Source organism: Giraffa tippelskirchi, chromosome 10 (assembly GCF_054371585.1).
Source record: "Giraffa tippelskirchi isolate mGirTip1 chromosome 10, T2T-mGirTip1v1.2.pri, whole genome shotgun sequence".
NCBI classification, from domain to species: Eukaryota; Metazoa; Chordata; class Mammalia; order Artiodactyla; family Giraffidae; genus Giraffa; species Giraffa tippelskirchi.
In genome coordinates, this window is record NC_137284.1 from 141601584 (window position 1) to 141626177 (window position 24594).

Below are 24594 nucleotides of genomic sequence, written 5' to 3' on the forward strand. Positions count from 1 at the left end.
ATTATATTTCTGTTACTCTGTAATCATATACCTAGAATTGTTCCCAGTCTTATCCTACTTTTCTAGTGGAGGTTATTCATCATGAGTTGTCATAAATTTTTCTTGAGAATAGACTATAAGATGGAGGGAGTTCAAAGGCATTTGGTGCAAAGATGCTGGAAAGTCACAGAACCTACAAAAATGTAGAACCCTGAGAAATGGCTTTAGTTCATTCAGGGCACTCAGTGAAAATGTGAACTGGTGAAAATATTTCTGTATCTGTCAGCTTACAGAATCTTTTCTGCAAATGTCACAGAAGAATAGGGAACTGCCGCAAATGTCTTGATTAATGGGTCAGTCTTCACAACAGTATTGGCTGTGGGTATACGTCTTCTGTATAGTTAAGATGGAATTCTAGTTCATAAAATTAGCATTTTTATCACAGCTTTATTGAGATATAATTTACATACCATAAACATTAACCCTTTTAAAGTGTGCAATTCACTTTTCTTTGTGTAGTCGTAGAGTTGCATAGCCATCATCACTAGCTATTTTTAGAGCGTTTTTTATTATCCTCTCAAAAGAAACCCAGTAGCCACTAGCAGGAAATGGCAGCCCACTCCAGTATTCTTGCCTGGAAAATCCCATGGACAGAGGAGCCTGGTGGGCTACAGTCCACGGGGTCGCAAAGAGTGGGACACGACTGAGCGCCTTCACTTTCACTTTCAGCCACTAGCAGTCACTCCTCATCCCTCCACCCGACCCCTGACAACCACTAATCTACTTTGTCTCTGTGGATTTGCCTATTCTGGTTACAGCGTATAAATAATAGCATGTGATCTTTCGTGATGAGCTCCTTTTAGTTAATATGTTTTCAAGGTTCATAAAGTTAGCAGTTGTCTTAATGTTAGGATATGAGACTGAATTAAAAAATCCAGGTACCCACCCCAACACATGGCCTGTTGCCTGCTCTCTCTTTCTTTTTTATTCAGAGTAGGAAGGGAAGTGGGAAAAGGAAGGTAATATGTTTTTATTGAAGTATAATATACATACCGTAAACTGTACAAATCTTAACTGTACAGCTTGATTACTTTTTTAATATTTCCTTCTATTTATTTGATTGTTTGGCTGTGCTGGGTCTTAGTTGTGGCACATGGAATCTTTTAATTGGGGTGTGTGGGATCTAGTTCCCTGACCAGAGATGGAACCCAGGCTCCCTGCATTGGGTGGGTGCTTGGAGTCTTAGCCACTGGACCACTAGGGAAGTCCTCACAGCTTGATTACTTTTTTCAAAGTGAATACACTCAGATAACGATAACCATCACCCAGATAAAAGCAGGGAATATTGGAATCAGCCCAGAAACTTCCTTGTGTCCCCTTCTTAGTCATTACCCCCAGCACAGATATTTCCTGATTTCATTTGGTTTGATTTTTCTGTATTTGATTCCCTGCACATGTGGGTGTCTCAGCCTCCACGAACACTGATTTCAGGACAGACGTTTCCCTAGCACTCAGGGGCCTTAGTCACTGCGTTCATCACCGCTGGTTCCAAGGGAAGTAAAGCAACACCCAGTCATCCCAGAGCCCCTCACTACGCACTGTGTCCTCCTGACCCCAGTCAGCCTTCCTTCCAAACACTAGCACTCCCTCAGCGTGGACCATTACAGCAGAAGGGAAAAAATCATTCCCTTCCAGGCAAGTACAATTTGTGACCAAGGCTGATCTCCAAAGGCAAGTCTTTTGAGGGGTGACTCCTACTTGCAATGAAGGCAGCCCCTACTCTGCCTTCAAACTCACCTGCTGTGTTACCATCTGGTTTTTACTCTGAGCAAAAATGTATTCCTCTCATGAAATTCTGTGTGTTAGCCTCTCTGCAGAAATAAGAAAAATAAGATCTTTTATTCCAGAAATTAAGTTTTCATTTTAAATTCACTTTCTGCTCTTTGAAAACTTTAGTTTCTGTGTGGTCCAGAGCTATAGGTTAGCATTAGCATTTAAATAGAGGTATTAAGCGTACTCAAAGACCTTTCTCTCATAACATTGCCCTTTCTGGGAGGTTTCTCAAATCTGATACTTTTTCTTCCTAAAAAAAGGATGCAAATGCTATATATATATATTTTCCCCATCAAAGGCCCTTTTCTCTTTATACAGACTTAGGAGAAAGGCATCGTTGAGCAGTCTCACTGTTCGTCTTTTTATATGGAAAGGGTCCGTTTAAACAGATTGCTATTCCATCCCTCAATGCCTGATTTTCTATGCTAACTCTAAAAATTAATTTTCCTATGGTTAATTTTATCCTGTTATGTCTCATTTCCCTTAAACATCCTCCGGGAACTCAAACCCCAGTTCTAAGAATCTGGTGCCAGTCCTTGCCATGTAACATGCCTCTCCCGGTACCAGTGCTCACAGAACCTCCCCATAACTGCAGTACAGGACCCAAAGAGCCAGGGTCTGAATCTACTGTCAGTCACAAGAAGAACTTGATCTTCCTCTCAGAGCCTCTATTTACCTGCCAGACTAAGGTTATTAAGCCTGTTGTATGTGGTTATCAAGATATTAAATGAGATAGTGACTTTCCTCCTAATTTGTAATTTTATACATAATTGCGAGCATCTTAAATCTTCCCTCCCTCACATTGAGCTCCCTCAACCAGACCAGTGGTGTCAACTAAATATATGTAGAAAGTAGTGTCAACCAAATATATATGCCCAACCTAAAAGTTGAGAGTTATGTTTATTTTGAATTATTAGGACTTCAAGTCCAGGAGATAGCATCTCAGGTGCCCCTGAGAGAACTGTTTCCGAAGGAGGCTGAGGGAGGAGGGTATGTAGTTTTTTTAACAAAGAGCAGGTAATCTGAATATACAAAGATTATTGTTCATTAAGGAAAACCAGATATCTCAAATTAAGAAATTTAGTGCTGTTCTATGTATGGGAAGTGTAAGCATGTGGGCTTACTGAATTCATTCCTTTCATATCTCAGCTATGGGGCCAAATCCTGCTTCTTGACTATTCACATCCTTGATTATTCCTCATTCACACAGGGAGTGGGAGATGTGGGATGCCTGCCTTTTGTGCTTCCTCGCTCCCCCCTCCCCCCACCTCCATGGCTGTGACATCCTTGTTTACCAACCTGGCAGGAAATATTTCATTTCACAGTAGCTTCTGATGAAAGGTATCCCTCCAGCTTTCTCCTGTTCTTACTGCCAGCCTTGCCTTTCCTCTCCACCTCATTTCAGTCCGTAGAGGGTACTGTAATAGTTGATTCCAATGATGACCTGAACAAAAGCTACTAGAGGTGAGGGCCTGAATTTTCCTGGCTTTTCTATCAAGGTATTGGTACCCTTCTCTCTCTTTGAGGTTGATTTTGTTCCATTACAAGCTTGGGAACAAGAGTTGTAAGGAAACCTAGAAGATGGATATGGCCTAATAGAGGAGATTTGAGCCAAGCAAGGAGAAGCTGGGTAGTCCCACAGCCTGAAGATTCTCTGGCTTCTCAGACCATCTGTCCTCCACCTGCAGGACCACCTTGAGAGGTCTCTCTAAAGCCCAGTTGTCATCATGTCTGAAAATGCAGCTCTGATCTATTTCAAAGACCAGATCATGAGGAAAGACCATCTCATGCACAGATAAGACTTTTGCAAGCAGAAAAAGAGCAAAGGGCAAGTGCCTGACTGGGAGGAAGGCCTGCAGTGGGCAGACAGAATAGGAGCCGATAAAGGAAAGAAGGGACTCGGGTTGCTGGGAGAAGAGCTTGACAATGTGGCTCAAAGATGGAAACTGTCGAGAGGAAAGACCACTGTGTTTGTCCACTAGGATGTCATCAGAGACCTTTTAGTTTCAAACAAAATGAAGGCCTTTGAAGAATAGTGAATACGAATGATTTTTTTTTTTTGAGAAATTTGACGATTAAAAGGGAGCAAAGACACACAGTGAGACACAGAGTGGACACAGGATTGCATGAAGGGCTTGGATTTTGTTGTTTGGTTTGTTTTTTTCAAAATATGAGAAACAAGGATACTTGACGTGGATGTAAGAGAACCCACGAAAGCGACGGATAGTAGATACAAGAGTTAAAAACAAAACAGCAAAACAAAATCCCAGCAAGATCCTAAAGGCAATGGGAGGGATGGGGATTAAAGGCATAAAACCAATTTTAGAAAGAAAGGAGCGGGGAAGGCTAGAAAAGAAACCCATCTTTTGAGCCTAGAGTTGAAAGGAGAAAGATTAGTAAGAAATCATTTCAATGTGGAAGATATGATGCCTTACACACTTATGATAAAGTAGGATCCAAAGAGATAATATATATGTGGCCAGTACAGTAAAAATTAGCTGTGGTTTTTTATTTGTGTGTGTGTGTGTGTGTTTTGTTACCATTTTTACGTAGTGGGTGTCTACCATGTCATTTGATTTAATCCTCAAATCTCCCATGAGACGTTATATTATCCTACCTCATTGCATAAATGAAGAAACTGAAGTTCGAATAGGCTAAGAAATTGCTGGGGTCAAACAGATTAAGTAAATATGAGATTGATGTCTTAACTCTGCCAAAGAATGAAAGAAAAGTTGAGAGGGTTGCACATCACTAACCAAAAACAGACATCTTCCCTCTGTGCCCTCCCCTTTTTCATTTGCAACCATTTATTCCAGACATCCACATCACCATCCTAGAATTATATTAGAATACCCTTTACCCTGTTACACAGAGCGCCTGTCTCAGTCATGCTTCCCCTACCCACCGGCCGGGGTCAAAGAATCACTGACTGCTCTTTTAGCTTGTGTTCTATCACTTAATGAAGTTTACTGACTGTTGGATGTCTCGTTGATTCTTTCCTTTTCATTTGTTCACCACTCATTAGCTGCCCTCTACTCAACCCCGATGGGTAACAACAAACGGTACAGAATTCAACCCTGCTTTCATACAGCCTGCATTTGAGGATAGGAGACAGACATTTATGTAATCAATACTTACGCAACTCTGTTCCAGCCACTGTTCTTCATCATTTGATCCTTGTAACAACCTCATTTACTTTTGCCTTTCTCAGATGAAGAAAATAAGGCACAGAGAGAGTCATAAATTGCCCAAGAACAAGAGGCAGAATTGAGATTTGAACCCAGGTTCCTGACTCCTGAGTCCATGATCTTAACCACTGTATTATGCTGTGTCTAATTGTGTGTTTGTGCACACACATATTTTTTAAATATATAACACATATTAAAATATATCTTGGAAAAAATACATATTTTTGATGAGGATGAAAGCGAAAAAGAAAAGCTCAGTAAAAGGATAAAGCTTAATGAGGATGGGGCAGGTATCATTTAGGTTAAGGTGGTCAGGGGAAACCTCACTTATTGATAAGCTGACATTTGAGCAAAAATTAGACTAAATTTCTTCGAATCTTCTATTTTCCTCTGGCCTTCTGCCCCTTTAATCCCATTTGATGCTCTTTTTCTATTTTATTTCAGTTGGCTTATAGCATAAAGCAGTATAGAACTATGAAGTTCAATGAAGACAGGTGTTATCATCACCTTCTTGTCCTATAACTGGTACTTTTTTAATAGTAAGTAAAAACAAAAGAGAAAAAGCCCTGATTTAATGGCCTTGACCCAACACACCCTCATGGACCTTTTTTTTTTTTTTTCCTAGTGCTGTTCTAAATTTTCTCCCAACTATTGAATATGTTGTTGTTGTTTAGTAGTTAAATTGTGTCCAGCTCTTTGCAACCCCATGGACTTTAGCCTACCAGGCTCCTCCATCTATGGGATTCTCCAGGCAAGAATACGGGAGTGGATTGCCATTTCCTCCTCCAGGGGATCTTCCTGATCCAGAGATCAAACCCAACATTTCCTATGTCTCCTGCATTGGCAGGTGGATTTTTTTTTTTACCCCTGTGCCACCTGGGAAGCCTCACTATAGGAGATCAAAATTTCTTCTAGACAGATTCACCTGGGTTTTTCTTAAAAAAATCTTATTCCATTATTTGCCGCCCATGATTCTAAATTCTCTGGCTTCCTTTACATTATTTCTATTACTTTGTTGCTGTTCCCAGCCTTTCCCCATTTGGTAGTGTTTGACCCTTTCCACACTGTTTTTTTTTTGTTTTTTTTTTTTTTTTTTTTTATAAATTTATTTATTTTAGTTGGGGGCTAATTACTTTACAATATTGTAATAGTTTTTGCCATACATTGACAAGAATGTTGTCACTGTTTTTATATGTTCTTGCACATTAATTAAAGTGTTAGGTGAGAACGTTTAGAAGAAAGTGTCCTCAGCATTCAGCAGATGCTTTCACTTCTGAATTTGATTTGCCTTCGTCATTACCCTGTGTTTATTTTTCAGTCTGTGTCCTATCGGGGTAGCCATTCAGAATAAATTCATTTTGCTAGTTGTATTTTTTGAGAGGCACTGTATAAAATGGCTGTATAAAATGTATAATATGTTCTTGCACATTAATTAAAGTGTTAGGTGAGAACGTTTAGAAGAAAGTGTCCTCAGCATTCAGCAGATGCTTTCACTTCTGAATTTGATTTGCCTTCGTCATTACCCTGTGTTTATTTTTCAGTCTGTGTCCTATCGGGGTAGCCATTCAGAATAAATTCATTTTGCTAGTTGTATTTTTTGAGAGGCACTGTATAAAATGGCTCACTGACATCCAAATATGTATCAGCCACAGTGATGTTTACAGCCACCAAATTCATACTGCTATCCAAAGCTATCCAACACGTTTGTTAGAATATTTGGATCTTTAATTAAACCCTGCTAGATATTGTACACATTTCCATTAGCTCCTTCTGATTTCATCAATTATTTTTCTAATTGACATGCATTCTGAGTCACATGTCCTGGAATCTCAGGTGACCCGGTTTGTAGCTTTGGCTTATTTAGTTGTTTTTTGTTTTTTCCTCTCTGTCTTTCATAAATAATCTAAGGGTTTAGTAAACACACCCTTGAATTTTTGCCCTTTGGACCTGCTGATTTCCATATGCTCAAACTTTACAAATAATCTCCTGATTTTTTTGGTTTCTCTGCCCAGACTATTTTCCTTTCTGGCCCTTCAGTCCTAAAAGATACAGTCTTTTGTCTTGGCAAAGTAGAGAAATTTCCTAAACACTATTGAAAAGCATGGGAGAGTCCTTGACTAGGACTGAAAGGTAAGGAAGGAGTCAGTGTTTGAGTAACTCAGCCAACTGTTGGCTGAATAGCAATTTTTGCATCTTAAGCCCCCAGCAGGAATAATGGCTTGCTTGAACTGTCCATTCAACCTTGTCCAGTTTTGGTCTTAACATACCAATGAGGTAGCTGGCTGGGGCAGAGTTGGTTGGATGCAACTAACTGGCACCTACCAGAGTCAATTCATCATCCTGGTCTCATTGGCTTAATATCTAATGAACGTGTTCTCCCATCAAACCACGCAGTTTATGCCTATCCTCACAGACCTTTCTCCCCAAGCACTACAGGTGGAGAAGAATCTCCATGTTACAGACACAGAAACCCAACACCTGTTACCCCTTCATGTCTCCATCTCATCACCTGAAGTAGAAACCTTGGTTTCTGTACCTTTTCTTGGGCCCTTCAATTCTTTTTCTCATGATCTGAATGAAAGAGAGTAGTCGATTATTAAAGCATTTCCCTGGTGTCTTAGAGATCTTTGATCTAGGCCTAGATTGGATTTTTTTTTTAAGTGTAGATTAAAAAAAAAGCTTCTTGAAGCCAAGGACTATACCTTTGTATATTATATTAGCATTTAAAATGTTATTAGAGCTTCCTAAGTATTAGTAATAATAATACTAGGTTTTCCTTTGAAGAAATCCTTTGCATTATTTATTGAAAAGTTGATCATTCCATTTCATTACTTAAAACTGAAAAAGCCATAGGGCTTTTGAATTATTTTTATTCAGCATATCTCAGCAGTTGTCTCCTGGATTGCTAATCTGAGAAATATAGACAATATCTGATACAAAGGCCTTGTGCTAATTGATAAACAATTTATAGTGTTGAGGCCACCAAAGTGCATAATACTATGTCCTCTTATCAACCCATGATATTAGATAATTTTTTTAATTGAAAAGACTCTCTAAAGTGATATTCAATAAATTATACTTTTTTAATGGGAAAGACTCTCTTAAATGATAGCACAGCATAGCTCGCCTTAACCTGAACTCACCTTTTGCTAATCAAAAGAACATTTACAGGAGTATGAGACAAACACAATTATGAAAGTAAAATGAAGGACCTAAATAAAAAATCACAGAACAAGAGGGTAATTCTATTCACTCTTTTATATTTCATTATTTGATAACATCAGAAGATGAATCCATCAGAATTGCTTTGGCAAGTGCAAACAGAAATGTGCCTGATCAATATTTATTAAAACCTTCAAAATGGGAGAAGGAGTCGAGCAGACTTCATAATGGACTGAATAATTATTCATACCAGTGGGGTTTGACCAAAGGCAGTGCCAGACCAAAGAGACACAGTTTTAATTGTACTGAATTTTAAAATGCAGATCTTCCTCCAGCCCTGTTGCAAAAAACTTAATTTAAAAAATTATCTGATGCAGCAGTGGGTGACATGTGAATCCTTAAGTCGCTGAGGAAGAAATTTTAACCATAGATATTTATAATTTAGAATATGTTCCAAAGCTGGGGAGCAAAACTTCCAACTAAAGGAACAAAAAGACATTTTTTTCCCATTTCGGCAACTGTAACTGAGCTTGGGAGAGGGTCCTCATCTCAAAAGGGCTGAATCTCAGAGAAGTTCCTCTGAGTAGTTGTATTTTTTGAAGAGAAATAAAGCAAGGTGCTGGCCACTGCTATCAAAAATATCAGGGTCCGTTACTGAGAGGAATGAACACAGATGACTTTAAGGTTTAACATCCCTCCTGGGGAGACAGCCCCGCCCCTCCCCCCCAGTACTGGTTATCAGAAATGGACCAATGGATAACCATCGTTTAGGCATAAGTGCCGTTGATGGAATCTATGGTATATGTACCACATTATGTAAAGAAAAGGTAGAGGTAGATGACCCATCCAGTTTCTGCAAGCCTTGTGGCAGTGGCCTCCAGGCTCTCTACCTCTTGAATGGTTTTCAGCTGCCACTGACTGAAGGAATTTCTGCACTGTTTTTTTCCTAAAGACCATTCTTCACTTCTCTTCTGGATTATCCTGGTCAGAACAAAAACTGCACAACTTGTTGTAAGGAGTGTTAATAACTATCCCCATGTAGAATACAAATCTAATTCTGCCACAAACTCTCAGAAAATTATTTAGCTTTTCTCTACCTTAGTTTTCTCATTCCTGAAATGGAAATAACTTCAGCTATTTCAAATTAGAATTTTCAATCCTGTCTGTAATAAACTCTGAGCTCTTTGAAGGGGAAGACAAATGAGAGCCATTATATTTATATTTTTAATAAAGTAATTTCTTTTTCTGACACACAAAATTACCATCCATTTTATTATTGGTCTGGAAAGTACATCTGAGCTAAGTTTACACGTGTTCAGAATGTTTTCAAATCAATCAGTACTGCATCTTGCTTCCCAGAGCTTAGGGAAAATCAGCATCAGCTAATTCTAATGGAGGCCCAGTGTGATTTTTTACAGTATTTATTATTTATTTATCTGGCTGTGCCAGGTCTTGGTTGCTGCACATGAGATCTTTGATCTTTGTTGCGGCACAGAGGATCTTTTAGTTGAGAACAAAAACTCTTAGTTGTCACATGTGGGAATCTATAAATAATTCCCTGACCGGGGATTGAACCCAGTACCCCTGCACGCCAACAGAGAAGTCTTGGAAGCCCATGATTTTAAAGGACCAAGCAGAGGATGCTATTGTAGCTGTTGTTCAGTCGCTCAGTCGTGTCTGACTCTTTGTGACCCCATGGGCTGCAGCACACCAGGCCCCCCTGTCCTTCACCATCTCCCAAAGCTTGCTCAAACCCATGTCCATTGAGTCAGTGATGCCATCCAACAATTTCGCCCTCTGTTGTCCCCTTCTCCTGCCTTCAAACTTTCCCAGCATCAGGGTCTTTTCTAATGAGTTGGCTCTTTGTAGCAGGTGGCCAAAGTATTGGAGTTCCAGCTTCAGCATCAGATCTTCCAAAGAATATTCAGGATTGATTTCCTTTAGGATGGACTGGTTGGATCTCCTTGCGGTCCAAGGGCTCTCAAGAGTCTTCCCCCAACACTACAGTTCAAAAGCGTCAATTCTTTGACTCTCAGCCATCTTTATGCTCCAACTCTCACATCCATACATAACTACTGGAAAAACCATAGCTCTGACTAGACGGACCTTTGTCATCAAAGTAATGTCTCTGCTTTTTAATATGCTGTTTAGGTTGGTCGTAGCTTTTCTTCCAAGGAACAAGCGTCTTTTAATTTCATGGCTGCAGTCACCATCTGCAGTGATTTTGGAGCCCAGGAGAATAAAGTCTGTAACTATTTCCTTTGTTTCCCCATCTATTTGCCATGGAGTGATGGAACTGGATGCCATGATCTTAGTTTTTTGAATGTTGAGTTTTAAGCTTTTTCACTCTCCTCTTTCACCTTCATCAAGAGGCTCTTTAGTTCCTCTTTGCTTTCTGCCGTAAGGGTGGTGTCATCTGCATATCTGAGGTTATTGATATTTCTCCCAGGAATCTTGATTCCAGCTTGTGTTTCATACAGCCAGGCATTTCACATGATGTACTCTGCATATAAGTTAAATAAGCAGGGTGACAATATACAGCCTTGATGTACTCCTTTCGCAATTTTAAACCAGTCCATTGTTCCGTGTCCATTTCTAACTGTTGCTCCTTGACCTGCATTCAGGTTTCACAGGAGACAGGTCAGGTGGTCTGGTATTCCCATCTCTTGAAGAGTTTTCCACAGTTTGTTGTGGTCCACACAGTCAAAGGCTTTAGTTGTAAAGGTTTTAAAATCCAAAAATACCAGTGCTTGAATAGCATCTGCTGTAACCTCTTTGTTTTTCATGTCAGAGGCAAAGGTTCAAAAAGCTGACAGCAGTTATACAAGTTCACATAACTAGTTAGGAAGGAATGAAAAACTTAACCAGAATCTAAACTTAGTTGATCTCTTGAGTATTTACTTCTCCAGGCCTTTCTGCTACAACTACCTCTCAATTATTTATGGGATGATTATCTAGTTTATGGATTATTCAGTTTCTTTCTTTTCTCTTCCCATTTCCCTGCTTATTACCTTATATACCATTGAGTGAGCAGAGAAAACAGGAGTTGAATATTTTCCCTGACAACTTAGTGACCTATCAACTACTTGTATTTATTAAATTGCTCATAATGCTGCAAGTATTGGCTGAAAAGAATTTGGGGAGCTACAGTCAATACTAAATTATATTCGGGTAAATTTTTCTTCCTTAGAAACTTACATTTAAGAAATCAGCTCCAGAGCCTAATTCTTTTATTGACATTAATACTCTCATTATGGCAGAAAGGACTAGATGAGAAAGTCTTCACAATGAAAAGCCAGAAGTCTTTCCTGTGACTCTTGAATGCTGAATATACAACATGACTTCATTATTTGGTTTAGAGTACTGAATTCCCAGATCAAATCCAGTGTTATTCAAATTTTACTGTGAAGTGTATAAATGAATTTTGAATTGTCACAGTATTAATTTTTTGCATTACAATGGAAGGCAGAGGGTTGAGATGGTATGCGAATTTTATTTAACTCATATTTCCTAAGTCATGACTAAAAATGATTAAGCTCGACAAGTATCCTGTGCAATTAGTACTTTTGCTTTTTATAGTTTCTGTGTTAGGGGTGACTTTGGAGCAGGTGTAGGGTTCAGGGTCCTTCATTTTGAGGCCCTGGACAAACCACCCACACTCTCTATAGCTCAGTTTGCTCATTTATAAAACATGGGTGATTGCAGGAGCTACAGTAAAGGGTTGAATGTGTTAATGTGACTAAAATTTGACATCACTGTTAACTACTACAGTGATCATGATGGATTATAAAACCCAGTCTGAGACATAGCTATGTATCTGTGGAAAATATAGTCTCCATTTGGGGACCCAGGAATCTGAACCCCAACCAGTGGAGGGAGGCAGAGGGCAGAGCTTTCTCCAGAGACTGTGGGCAGGCTCCCAGGTGGAGCCTTCCTTTTACCCCCACATGGACCACCTGCAAGAACAGGGATGAGGGGTCACTGGGTTGAGAATAACTGGTCTTATTAGGGCTTTCTTCCCTCCCTTGACAAAGAAGAGAATGGAAACTCTTCCCAGAATCTCTCAGAGATACAGTGATAATTTTGAGTTTGGTGAAGTGGGAAGGAGAACCAGGGATGAGAGACTAGAACTCTCCTTGCTTCATGTCTGTGAAAATTTAGGAAGCGCTTTTAAAGAGAAGTAAGAAAAGCACTAATACTCAAAAGATACAAAGATATCAACAGTTTGCTTATACATATATGCATACCCATGTACTTTAAAAGGGCTTTCCCAGTGGAGGAGTGCATAGCATCCTACTCCAATATTCTTGCCTTGAGAATCTCGTGGGCAGAGGAGCCTAGCAGGCTACAGTCTATAGGGTCACCTAGAGTCGGATATGACTGAAGCAACTTAGCATGCATAAATGCACATTAAAAATATATGTAGGTAAAAAATTGTTCAACCTCGTGTAAATTAAAAGAAAATGAGGAGCTAGGGGCTGTCATATGCTGTTGGTAGGAAGATATTGATACAACTTTTTTAGAAAGCAATTTGGCAGCATTGCCAAACTCCTAAAAAATATATACTTATCTTTTGACTAATTCTGTTTTGGAAATCTGAACTCAGGAAAGAAAGTTTTTTAAAATGGAAACAACCCAAGTGTCCAATAGTGTGTCACCCTAAACTTTTCAACTATAAGAAACGGTAGACTTCTACATGTAGGGGGAAATATCTAGAAGGAAATGCTAAATGTGGTGTGTCTTTATGATGGAATTATATGAGTAATATTTTTTCTGCTTAATCTTTCTGTATAATCTGTTTATCCTGTATGAAAGTGAAAGTCACTAGTCGTGTTTGACTCTTTGCAACCCCATGGACTGTATAGTCCTGGAATTCTCCAGGCCAGAATACTAGAGTGGGTAGCCTTTCCCTTCTCCAGGGGATGTTCCCAGCTCAGGGATTGAACCCAGGTCTCCTGCATTGCAGGTGGATTCTTTACTAGCTGAGCGACAGGGCCAACTCTGACACGTGTATTTATATCCAATCATAGAAAACAAACTTTATTTTTACACTTGAAAAAGAAAATTTGCCCAACTTACCAAAATGTCCTTCATATGCTTACTGTTATGAATGTTTTCAGACAGAATCATGGGGGAGGAAAAGTTGCAGTGCAAAACCATTAAAATAAAATAAGGGGAAAAGTAAGGAAGAAAGGTCTGTGGATAAAGGAGAGATGAGGAAGATAGGAAGCAAAATGCAAACGTTGTCATGTTATAGACTGTGAGACCCGTCTATATGACGTCGCTTTGCTATCTTTGCACTCTCTCCCTCTCTGCTCATTAAACTTGGGAACTCTGCCCAAAGGCACTCAGCAAAGTGAGAGAAAAACTGCAGGGAGAAACCACCTCTGCACAGAACGTTCCACCCCTAAGGGAGGGGACATGGCTCTCTGGTTACTGGAATGGGATATTTGGTCCATGTCTAGCAATTGGACTTTAAATATCACCGGCTGTGAAGAAACTTCCTATACAAGTCATGAACCAGAAAAAGTCTAAATCAAATGAGTATTCCACTGGTCCCATCTAGGCAGTCAAGTAGAGTGCCATCGTGTATAAAACGTGGGGCCCTGGAAGCCATGGCTGCTATTTTAATTTGTGATGATAAAGATCAAGCTTTCATTTCCCTGAGGCCTCAATAAGCTCTGATAAATTATTTATCCCACTTGGATTACATGTTCATTTCAATGTGTCAGTGTTTAGCATGGAAGCTCATCCTAATTGTATAGTTCAAGGCATTTTCCTATTTTCTCCTTAGGGTACCTTGTAGCACCCTTTCTCCACCTCCAAGCAGAACTGTTGCTATGCTGATTTAGTATACCCTTTGCTCCTGGGTACTATTCTGAAAGATGAATGAATTTCATTCTGTCTTTAAATATTTATGTTTCTTTATGATCTAATATATCATCGTAGTTATGGGGAATTTCTTCCCCTTAACTATGGAAAATACACCATCAGTTACCTGTCAATTTTGTTTAATAACTCAGCTTTGCAGTTCTGAAGCACTGTTCATCCGAGGCTCCTGAGGACTCTTTTATTCTCTCAGTCCACTTGGCAGTGTCATTCTGGGATTTATAAAGGTCTTCATCGCACAGAGGATATTGAAACATTAAGAGCTTAAGTAGCATGCCCTTTATCACTTATCACACTGGAGGCTCCAGGACTAGAAATCCAGGCATCTTTGTTTTGTTGTCTGCTCCCAGCATGAAACCACAGTCTTTGTAGAAAACCAGCCAGTATCCCTGGAAACAATTCATTGGATTTTTCAAAAGAAATCCAATTTCACTTGGTCTGGTAGGTTCAGTGTTACTTCTTAAGATAAATGATGAAAATATCAACATCATAGTACAAAGACACCCAATTCTTTTGGTTTAATCTCAGTAAAAAGCATCACAACCCACCTACTGCTTCTGTCTCCTTCCCTAATGCTTTGAGATCCTTGGCTCAAGGAGGTGGGAATGGGTCTGTAACTATTCCCTTACCAAACAGACGCTGGCTCAGACTCTTGCCTAGCTCTAAACCTTTGGGGATCACAGTCTCTGGGGATGGAGGTCTTGGGGACCTGTGCTTTTCCTAAGTTCCCTAGTAACTCTACAGTTGGCGAAGCACCATTCTAGAACTTCAGCTCTCAAGTCCCTTTTAGCTTTTTTTTTTTAAGATTTTTTGATGTGGACCATTTTTTTATTATTATTTATTTTAATTGGAGGCTAATTACTTTACAATATTGTAGTGGTTTTACCATTCATTAACATGAATCAGCCATGGGTGTACATGTGTTCCCCATCCTGAACCCCCCTCCCACCTCCCTCCCCATCCCATCCCTCTGGGTCATCCCAGTGCACCAGCCCTGAGCAGCCTGTCTCATGCATCAAACCTGGATTGGCGATCTGTTTTACATATGATAATGTACATGTTTCAGTGCTATTCTCTCAAATCATCCCACCCTCTCCTTCTCCCACAGAGTCCAAAAGACTGTTCTTTACACCTGTATCTCTTGCTGTCTCGTATATAGGGTCATCGTTACCATCTTTCTAAATGCCGTATATATGCGTTAGTTTACTGTATTGGTGTTTTTCTTTCTGGCTTACGTCACTCTGTATAATAGCCTCCATTTTTAAAGTCTTTATTTAATTTGCTACATTGCTTCTGTTTTATGTTTTGATGTTTTGGACCCAAAACACCATCTGAGCTCCCTGACCAGGGATCAAACCCACACTGGAAGGCAAAGTCTTAACCCCTGGACTGCCAGGAAAGTCCCCTCTTCTAGCTTTGAAAGAACCCTGAGCTCCCAATCCTCTTTTATTCCATGTGACAAATTTAGCTTCAAACATGTGTCCTTCTTAAACCATTGTCTCAGTGTTTTCTTAGGTAGTTCCCTAAATGGACAGCTGAGACAGCTGTGCCTCAACTGTGCCTCTAGGGCCTTGAGACAAATGGCTCTCAAGTCCCTTCCTTTTTGCTAGACTTATACCTGGTCCCTTCCCAGATCATCCTGCTTGCATACTGCCATCACATTAATCTTCCAGAAGCTTGGGTTGCTGCCTCTGTTCTCAGCAGAACCTGGGACCCCAAGTGGGGAGTGCTTTATTGACATACCTTGGTCTTAACTTGACTCAACTAACCTGATGTCAGACTCTGTACCCTTGGCCTTTAGTGCTCTCCTCTATTCAGCTGCACTCCCAGGCCAGCCAGATTGCTCTTCCCTGTCTTTACTCATCTCTTCTTTTCCTTTAGTCTAGAATTTCCTTCCTGGAAGCCCCTCCTGACAGTGTCCTACCCCATAGGAAGTCTTCCTTGATCTCTCATGTCCCAGCAACATGGCATGGTTGCTCCTTCCTCTGCTGTCAATTCATAGCATTGAGACCTCACTCAGGATACTCGGAGCATCATGTCTGTGTCCTTAAGAAGAGTGCTGGACTTAGAGTCCGAAACCTGAGTTCATCCTAGCACAGTCACAGGTGTCTCTGTGACACTGGGCAAGTCCTGTCTCTTCCCTGGGCTTCAGTTTTCTTATCTGAGAAAAGGGAGTAATAGCTTCCTAGGTATTATGAGTGTTACATGACCCAGTACATGGAAATTAACTTTGCCAGCAGTTTTTCTCTGCTTTTCATTACCTTCTCCTACTTGTCTCTGAGCTATTTACGGAAAGGGACTGTGTTTTGCTCATCATTATATACTACTATTTTTATTACTACATTACTATTAATGTATTATTATAGATCTGTTTCCAGTAATAATAGTTAATGTTTGTGGAGCAGGTAGAATTGTGTCAGGCACCATTCTAAGTACTTTATATGGATTAACTGATTCTTTCCAGTGACCCTAAGAGGTACTTTCGCCTCAAGAGGTACTCTTATTATCCCACTTTATGGAGAAAACCATATATTTCACAGAGCCTCCAGTGAATAAGTCAATGAATGAGGGATGGAATGAGACAGAAACTACTAGCAATGCCTGCCGGATGGTTATTTCTCTCTTACTTCTGTATCCCAACTTTTCTTTCTTTTTTATATCCTGAGGCAAATGCAAAATTAGGGGAAAGTCTTGAGTGATCTGAGACCCTGACGAGAGGTCTCTCTGGGTCTGCATTTAGACTTCTCGTGAAGTGAGTTCCAGGATGACAGACGTCATATCTGTCTTATTCTCCATCATAGTCACAGGACCTGGAACAACATTAGCATGCGTGCTAAGTCACTTCAGTCACTATGTCTGACTCTTTGCGACCCCCTGGACAATAGCCCACTGGGCTCCTCTGTCCATGGGATTCTCCAAGTAAGAATACTGGAGTGGGTTGTCATGCTCTCCTCCAGGGGATCTTCCCAACCAAGGGATTGAACCCATGTCTCCTGAATCTCCTACACTGCAGGCAGATTCTTTACTGCTGAGCCACCGGGAAAGCCTGGAACAACATCCAGTGATCAATAAATGTTTATTGACTAGGTAAATGCAGTAGCTTATGAACAGCATATTCATTACCACTGAAACCACGTAGAATGCTGACCACGCAGCCAGTGAACCACGTTGTGTCTTGCTTTCCCAGGCAGTACTACGAGATGCTGTACAATACGGCCGATGAGCTCCTGAATCTGGTGGTGGACCAGGGTGTGAAGTACACAGAGCTGGAGTACATTCACGCCCTGACCTTGCTGCACCGCAGCCAGACGGGGGTGGGAGACCAGACCACCCAGAACATGCGGCTGCAGCGGCTCAAGGAGATCATCTGCGAGCAGGCAGCCATCAAGCAAGCCACCAAGGATAAGAAAATAACTACAGTGTAACAGGGTGCACGGCGGGAAGGGGCCAGGGGATGGGTCACTTTTGTTTCCTCGGTCATAGTTCCTTCTTTGGTATTTAGCTGGTATATTCTGAGCTGACTTAGGTTTCTCCACACTGATGCTTGGGTGGAAAGAAGGTGTAAGGCTTCTTTTCTCTTTCTTTTTGGCTTTTCTATAAATGCTAAAGGGACTTCACAGTACAGACTGTTTGGGTTGAACATTTACTTTGATGTGGTCAGTTCCAGAGGGTCTAGGGTGGGATGGGGAGAAAGGTTGTAAGCAGTAAAAATGAATGCATGAATGACTAACACCCAGCAATCTTTGGTAAGTAGATTGTTACCTAAGTTCTAGTCCCTTCCTAAAACTGCCCAGTGGGGTTCTATTACATAAGCAGTAGGATTTTTATTCTCTTGACCTTGTCAGTTTACAGTTCTACAAAATAAGTGTATGTGCATTGCTTTCTGTCTCTATTACCAATGGCTTCTCAGCTAGCTGTAGTTTTCCACCAATTTTCCTAACCAAACAGGACCTCTTCACCTCTTCAGGTCTTGGGGGATAAAGTCCTTTTATCTCAATCCTTGGGAGAGTTTTGTATGCAGTAGCCTGGACCCAGGTGATCTGTTGGTTTGATGCCTTTTTGTTTTTATTTCTGCTGTATCAAAACCAAGCACCACCAAATTAATGACAAAAATGGAAGAATGAAAGGTGATTCAGCTCTTCTTGATTTTTTTTTTCTCCTTCACTCTCCAAGAGAAAATGATGGTTAGAGAATTTTAGTCTCACTTGACACCTTGCCTGGGTGTTAGTTATTCTTAAATGCTCATTCTCCTTGGGAGCCCCTAGGCCTTCCTTATCTTAGAAGGTAGCTCCGGCTGTCAGCTGAGTGCAAGGAAGCTGGTACAGCCATGACCTTCCTCCTCTGTGCACCCCCAAGCCAAGGTTGTTTCTGCAGTGCTTTCAGCTGGGGTGGGAGCGCGCTGCTCCCTGCACGCTTGCCTCCCCACTGTCCCCACATCTCCAAGTGCTCTTGCCACCTATGGCTGATGTGTCACAGAAGAAAGCAATGCACTGACTGGGACACAACTTGAAAACACGTGGCAAAGAAAGCAGAAAGGACTTGGACTACATGAGGTCACGTTTCATGCCCTGATGGTCCAGAATTTTACACCTGTTTGTACAACTTAGGCCTTGGTGGGAAAAGCAGAAAATTAAAAAATATGCTTCGAGAAGCTTAAATGTTGTGTCTTGTCTTTCTTGTATTTATTCTGCAAATATGCCCTGAGACCCTAATACGCGCCAAACACTGCGGGGCACAGATCCGCAGTATTGAGGGCTCCCGTATTACCTACCTGGAAGACAGAAGAACAGAAGCTGGACTATAACCAAAATCCTAAGAGATGTACACTCAGGGCTGAGTTCAAAATCAGGCCAGTGGGGTGGCTGTGAAGGGAACTCAGCAGGCAACTGGAGCATGGTCTTCCAGGAGATTCTGGAAGCAATGTTGTAAATCTCTGTAGCTTCAGAGGCCCAACAAGGAAGAAGTTGAATCTGCATGGGAGATGATCATGCAAGAAGATACTGTCCCTAAAGAACATCACTGGAGTAGTCTCCCTGAGAAGTAGGGGTGAGGGGAGGGAGACAAGGGGAGTCAGAGCTGATTGTTGTGGTTTGGAAGCCTCCTCTTGGTGGTCGTCGCCTGCCCTCAGGGCTGCTGTGCCCTCCCTTTCTTCTCCTTCCTGTCCACTCTGGACAAAGAGCCCTGGAGTGGTGACAAGGAGACCACAAGAGCCAGGGTGGGATGGGGGAGTGCTTAGAATTGTTTAATTGGATGCGGAAAGGGACATGAGTTTGGACAGAGTAGCCCGCCAAGAACTTTGAGAACCGACAGACAAATAGCAAATGAACTGTTTCGGGGGAACATTTAGAAAAGCGAAATCCCTGCTTTGCTTACAATAATGATAGGCTTGAAAAATGTCAGTTCTGCACAGAAAAAGCAGTCCATGTTTCTTTGTCCCAAATCACTATGCAGGATGGTGCGTCAGTCATTATTCTTTAAGAGATCAAAAATAGCGACTCAGTGATGATCCCGTGGATACAGATGGAGCTGGTACAGCCACCTCAAGACCTGCTTCCATCTGGAGCACAGTGAAGCTTTCTACTTGTTATGGTCCTACTTTGGGGATATTTTGTGAGCCTGCTTTTGTGCTGTTCGCAGCTATGATCAGAAATCACTGGAGAGAGCCAGAGTCTCCCAAGGGCAGGGTCCAGCATCCACTCACACTGATACGCGGCCACAAGAGTTCGTTTCCAGCCTTGAAAACCACTCCCTAAATGTGCTTTTGCCGTTATAAAGGCCAATAAGATAGGCCTCCCAGAAAGGGCTTTAAAACAAAGCAAACTATCGTCTTGCTGTTCTACAAAGTGACAGATGAAATGGACACGTGTGGGATACTGTCTGTACCGCTGTTAGCACCATGGAGAAGGCTCACGAGGACGGGTCTGGAGGTGGACAATGGACAAGAGCCCAAGGAAGGAGGGCTGGGACGTGAGATCCAGCCCAGTCATCAGAGTGCCAGCTCCATAAGCCAGAGCAGCTCTAGGGAGAGCTTCCTTCTATTATCGTCACTGTCATCTGCCCTCTGGTACTTAACATGCTGTCCCACAACCATGCCATCAATACTACGGTCTTTCAGGTCTTGGAAGATGCTAAATGGAATCTCTCCCAACTCAGCCTCCCTTAAAATAAATTTTTTGAAGAAGTACTCATTCAAAGTATAGGTTCCTTTGAACCTTGATAGAGTTTGGTCAGTTGTATTCTCAGAACTGCTGACAGTGGTTTATTCTGGGGTGTTTTGTTACTTTTGATTATCTTATTATCACTTGTGATTGCACCTCTTAATTTATAAACAATACTCTGGATAATGCTGTGCCATTCACCCCATGAGCACTCATTTATACCGGCACTATGGTTACGATTTATCTCAGGGATTTTCATCCTTGTATAGTGTTTTTATTCCTGCATCACAAATGTTTTTTTAATCTTACTGCCCAAGTAGAACTTTTCCCTCTCACAGGTGGTTACATCTCTGCTGGCTAGATGAGGAACAAGGATATAGGTTCCTCATGAAGCCCTTGGCTGAAGAGGACCCCTGCGTCCAGGCTCTGAAGGACAAGTTCATTTTTGAGTAGGTGAATCAGCTCGAATTCAGTGGTAGGACCAGACCTAAGTTCCCACAGCTCATACCTTTGATACAGGCAGTCATATGGAATCCAACAGGGACCCTCCAGCTGAAATCACTGCCCTGGGCACTGACCTCATCTGTAGAAGCTCCAGCCTCTCTCCAGGACATCATTCTTGCCTGAATATTTTCTTAGCCTGATAGTCATTAATTTGTGTTTCAAATATCTTGGGAAGGAAACCTCAAAAACAGCCAAGTTGATTGGCAACAAAAGCCTGATCATTCTTACTGTCAAGTCATATCCATGAAGTCTTAGTGCTAAGGTGTTCACTGTCAGTCAAAAAAGATATGATTACCTGTTACAGCAATAACAAATCCTGATACAGAATAATGTAATGGCAAGCAAAAGAGACAGTCCCTGTGACATGGAGAGGGTACTTACACTCTCATCTTGCCCTCCCCAGACTCCATATTTCCCAGGGCTACCCTTTCATCTAGGAAGACGTCCAATAGGATTGAGGACTGAAATCTTCAGCCTAACCCTCTGCTACTCTGAGCTTTGCTCTTCTGGAAGCCCAGTACTATGTCTCCCTGGTCTCTCTTTCCTCCTTAACTGGCAGAGAGCCTGGAAGTTGATGGAACAAATGAATTCCTGCTCCACAGCCTCTATGAATGTACCAAGGCCATTGTGTTCAAGATTCTTGCTCTGAGACATAGCATGGCTGCTTCCCCAGGACCAGGGCATAGAAATTTCATAGTAAACAACAGAGGATAACCAGGGTCCCACCAGCCCAAGCTAGACTCACTCCAGTGGAGTCAAACATGATAGAGACCACCAGCCAAGTGGCCATCCTTCTAGGAGGATGTGCAAAGGAGCTTTGCAAAAGTGTGCTGTAATACACACACCTGAGAACAATTGTCTTAACGTGGCAGGGATGGAAAACAAATTGAGCATAATTGAAGGGAGAGTAATGAGGTACCAAGAACAAGAAAACAAAGAATGACTGGGCTCAGCAAAGGTCTTGACTCTGTCTTAATTAGGCACAGTTGTCCTAAGAAGTATGTAATTAATAAGCAGATGACCAGATGTGAAATACGGAGATTCTTCCTGAGGTGGCAGTTGTAATGAAGTGTACACAGCTGGAGGTGGTTGTCCTGATTTGGCGGAGGCTCAAGGCCTGCCTGGAGTTTTGAGGAGGTGGAGGAGGAGGCCCACCACAGCTCTACACCCGAAAACAATACATCCTCTTCCAACTGGGCCTGGGGGGTAATGAGAGAGCTAATTACCAAGAGTGTAATGAGATGCAGAAGCCCCTGGAATTGAGCTGGAATTTTCTTTCAAAGTGAAATGTGCCCAATTTGAGGACTCACTTTCCCATACCTGGGCCACAGACTTATGTCTGTAATTAAAAATATCACCAGGGCATTCACACACCTGGAGCGGGAGTCTCTGGGAACCTGAGAACGCAGTGACCTGTAAAAGTTGCACATGTACTTTTTTTCATGTATGTACAGTTTATTTATGTACATAGAACTGAAAAGAAATAAAAATCAGGTGCTGTTGGGTGAGTGTAGTTCCCATTATGTTAAAATTCATTTAGAAACGTGACCTCGGCTTCCTGCTGACTTCGAAAATAGATACTCTAGGAGGAGAAAAATTGGCAATCTCCTCGTCCCAAACTTATTTAATTTCCTACCAGGCTGAGTTTTCTTTCACAAGGATTTATTTACTGTGAGAGAGCAGGAAGCTCTCAGTACCTGTGTTTTGTTACTGTTTTTATTTTACGATTGTTATTGTTATTTTAGATAATAATAACACCTATTGAATGACAATTACTGAATAACACTTATTGAAAGTTGAATATGTGTCAGGTGCTACACTCAATGTATGAACATTTTCCCATTTAATCCTTGCAGTAATCCTATGACACAGGTGTTAGGATCATTCCCACCCACCCCCACCCCAGCCCCTTACAGAGGTAAGGAAACAGGCTCAGGTTAAGGACTTGACTCCAGACAGATGCTGATGCCAGAATCCATGTTTGAAATCCCCTCTGTTCTCTATTGTGAGCCAAAACCCCTCATCCCGTGAAGCAAAGGGAGGGTATCTCACCTGCTGTATTTGAGTTCCAAGTGACATTTTCTGGTAGTTTGACCCCTCCATTTGTTCTGCCCTCTCCCGTGGCCCCCAGAGGGAACCATTGTTGAATTTGGGATTACCTGTCTCTCTCCTCTGCATCTCCTCAGCCCCCAGCTGCCTGAGGCCACTCCTATGGCCAGTACATCAGCATAACTCTGGGAAACCAAAACCGTGGGCTCAGAGGCTGAGCCCAGCCAGCTGGAGACTTAGGAGGACCCACACCTCAGCCAAGTGATGGAGTGACCAGGAGGGTGAGAGCGAAACGCTCAGATTTTAAAATCTGCTCTTGCTTGGCACAGAAGATCATCTCAGCCTTTTACAAGTGGTTTGCTGTTGTACAAGTTGTTAAATGCCCTAAGCCTCAGTTTCCTCATCTGTGAAATGGGATGATAATAATAACAATAGTTCCTATCCAACACTGTTGCTCTATAAAGTAAAACAGGATGTTCAGTGCCTGGCACATAATAAGTATTGTATGTATATATATATATGATTAATAATAGGCTAATAATATTATCTTGTCTGTTTCTGTGGGGTGCTGTTGACCCAATATCTAGAAAACCTGCCCTTTGGATATGAATATGAGTACAGCCATCCTGACCAGCCCTGTTGTTAGAAAAGCCTAGGTTTTGCCAGGTAGAGCCCAGGACTTGGAAGCCTGAAGCCTCCCACGTCCCCTCCCGGACTCCTGATTTTATTACTCCACTGTTTCACCCCCCTCTCCCACAGAGGACAACTGCCCTTGGTGTCTGGTTCTCACACTTGCTTCCTTTTAGCTGTTAGTGAGTTTGCATCTCATTGTCTGCCAATGTATTATGCGCATCTCATTAAACTCTGAAGGCTCCAGTACCCTTTAGGGACCAGACCTTAACAGACAAAGTGGCCTCTGCCTGGGCTTTGACTTTGCTGTCAGTCTTCCCACCCATACTGAGGAATGTCGGATCCTGGATCTCCAAATTCACAGATTGCTCTGCGAAAGTGAGGTAAGGAAAGTGTCACTTTTTGAAACAAATTTTGTGAATCAAATCTAACTCAGAGCTCTCACTTACCATTGCGAGCAGAAGTCCGAGTTCATTCATTTTCTGTGGTTTCTTCCTGGGAGACGGGGTGGGGCGGGGAGGCATCCCTGAGGACAATATGCTCATCCATGTGTCCTGATCTCTTCGTCACCTCTGCTGTGGACACCAGCTGCCCTCAGGTGCCGCAGCTCCAGGTGCGGAGGTCCTCTCCAGTGTTGCCAGGCATCGGTGACCAGCCTCCAGAGGTGACCCCTTTCCCAGTCATCCCCACCCAAGGTCCTGCCTGCTGGGAGGCACTGAGCGGGGTGTGGGTGGGAACCACCATGGATTCTATGGCCCCTGTCTCTCTTCTGAACTTTGGGGGTCTCAACACTCCAGGTTGGACAATTCTCCCCTCCTTCTTCCAAATGCCAAAATCTCTTCTTTCTGCCACTGGGTGATCCAAGGTCCTTTCCCAAGGTCTAGACCTTTCAGAACTTGAAAGGGAGTCCTCTCCTTCCCCTCTTCTCTTCTGCCTCTCTGGGCTCCAAGGGCAGTCCCCAGGTAACCTCCCTATTGGGCAGCAGAGGGAGGGGGTGTTGATTCTAACTGGGTGTGAGGAGATGACACCAGTTTCTCAGTAGGGGCTTCCCAGGTGGCATAGTAGTTAAGAACCCACCTGCCAATGCAGGAGACATAGGAGACATGGGTTCGATCCCTGGGTAGGGAAGACTCCCTGGAGGAGGAAATGGCAACTCACTCCAGTATTCTTGCCTGGGAAATCCCCTGGACAGGAGAGCCTGG

At 42.1% G+C, this 24594-nt stretch overlaps 1 protein-coding gene across 4 annotated transcripts in view; it reads left to right on the top strand.

Moving 5' to 3' along the window:
• Positions 1–18709, top strand: part of EXOC4 (exocyst complex component 4) — an 875766-nt gene extending 857057 nt beyond the window's left edge. For all 4 annotated transcript variants that reach the window (XM_081532917.1, XM_081532918.1, XM_081532920.1 and 1 more), the window contains one exon: positions 17239–18709. In XM_081532917.1, the coding sequence (XP_081389043.1) occupies positions 17239–17476 (238 nt within the window). In that variant the 3' untranslated portion in view covers positions 17477–18709. The remainder of the gene's footprint in view (positions 1–17238) is intronic.
• Positions 18710–24594: the final 5885 nt, after the last annotated feature.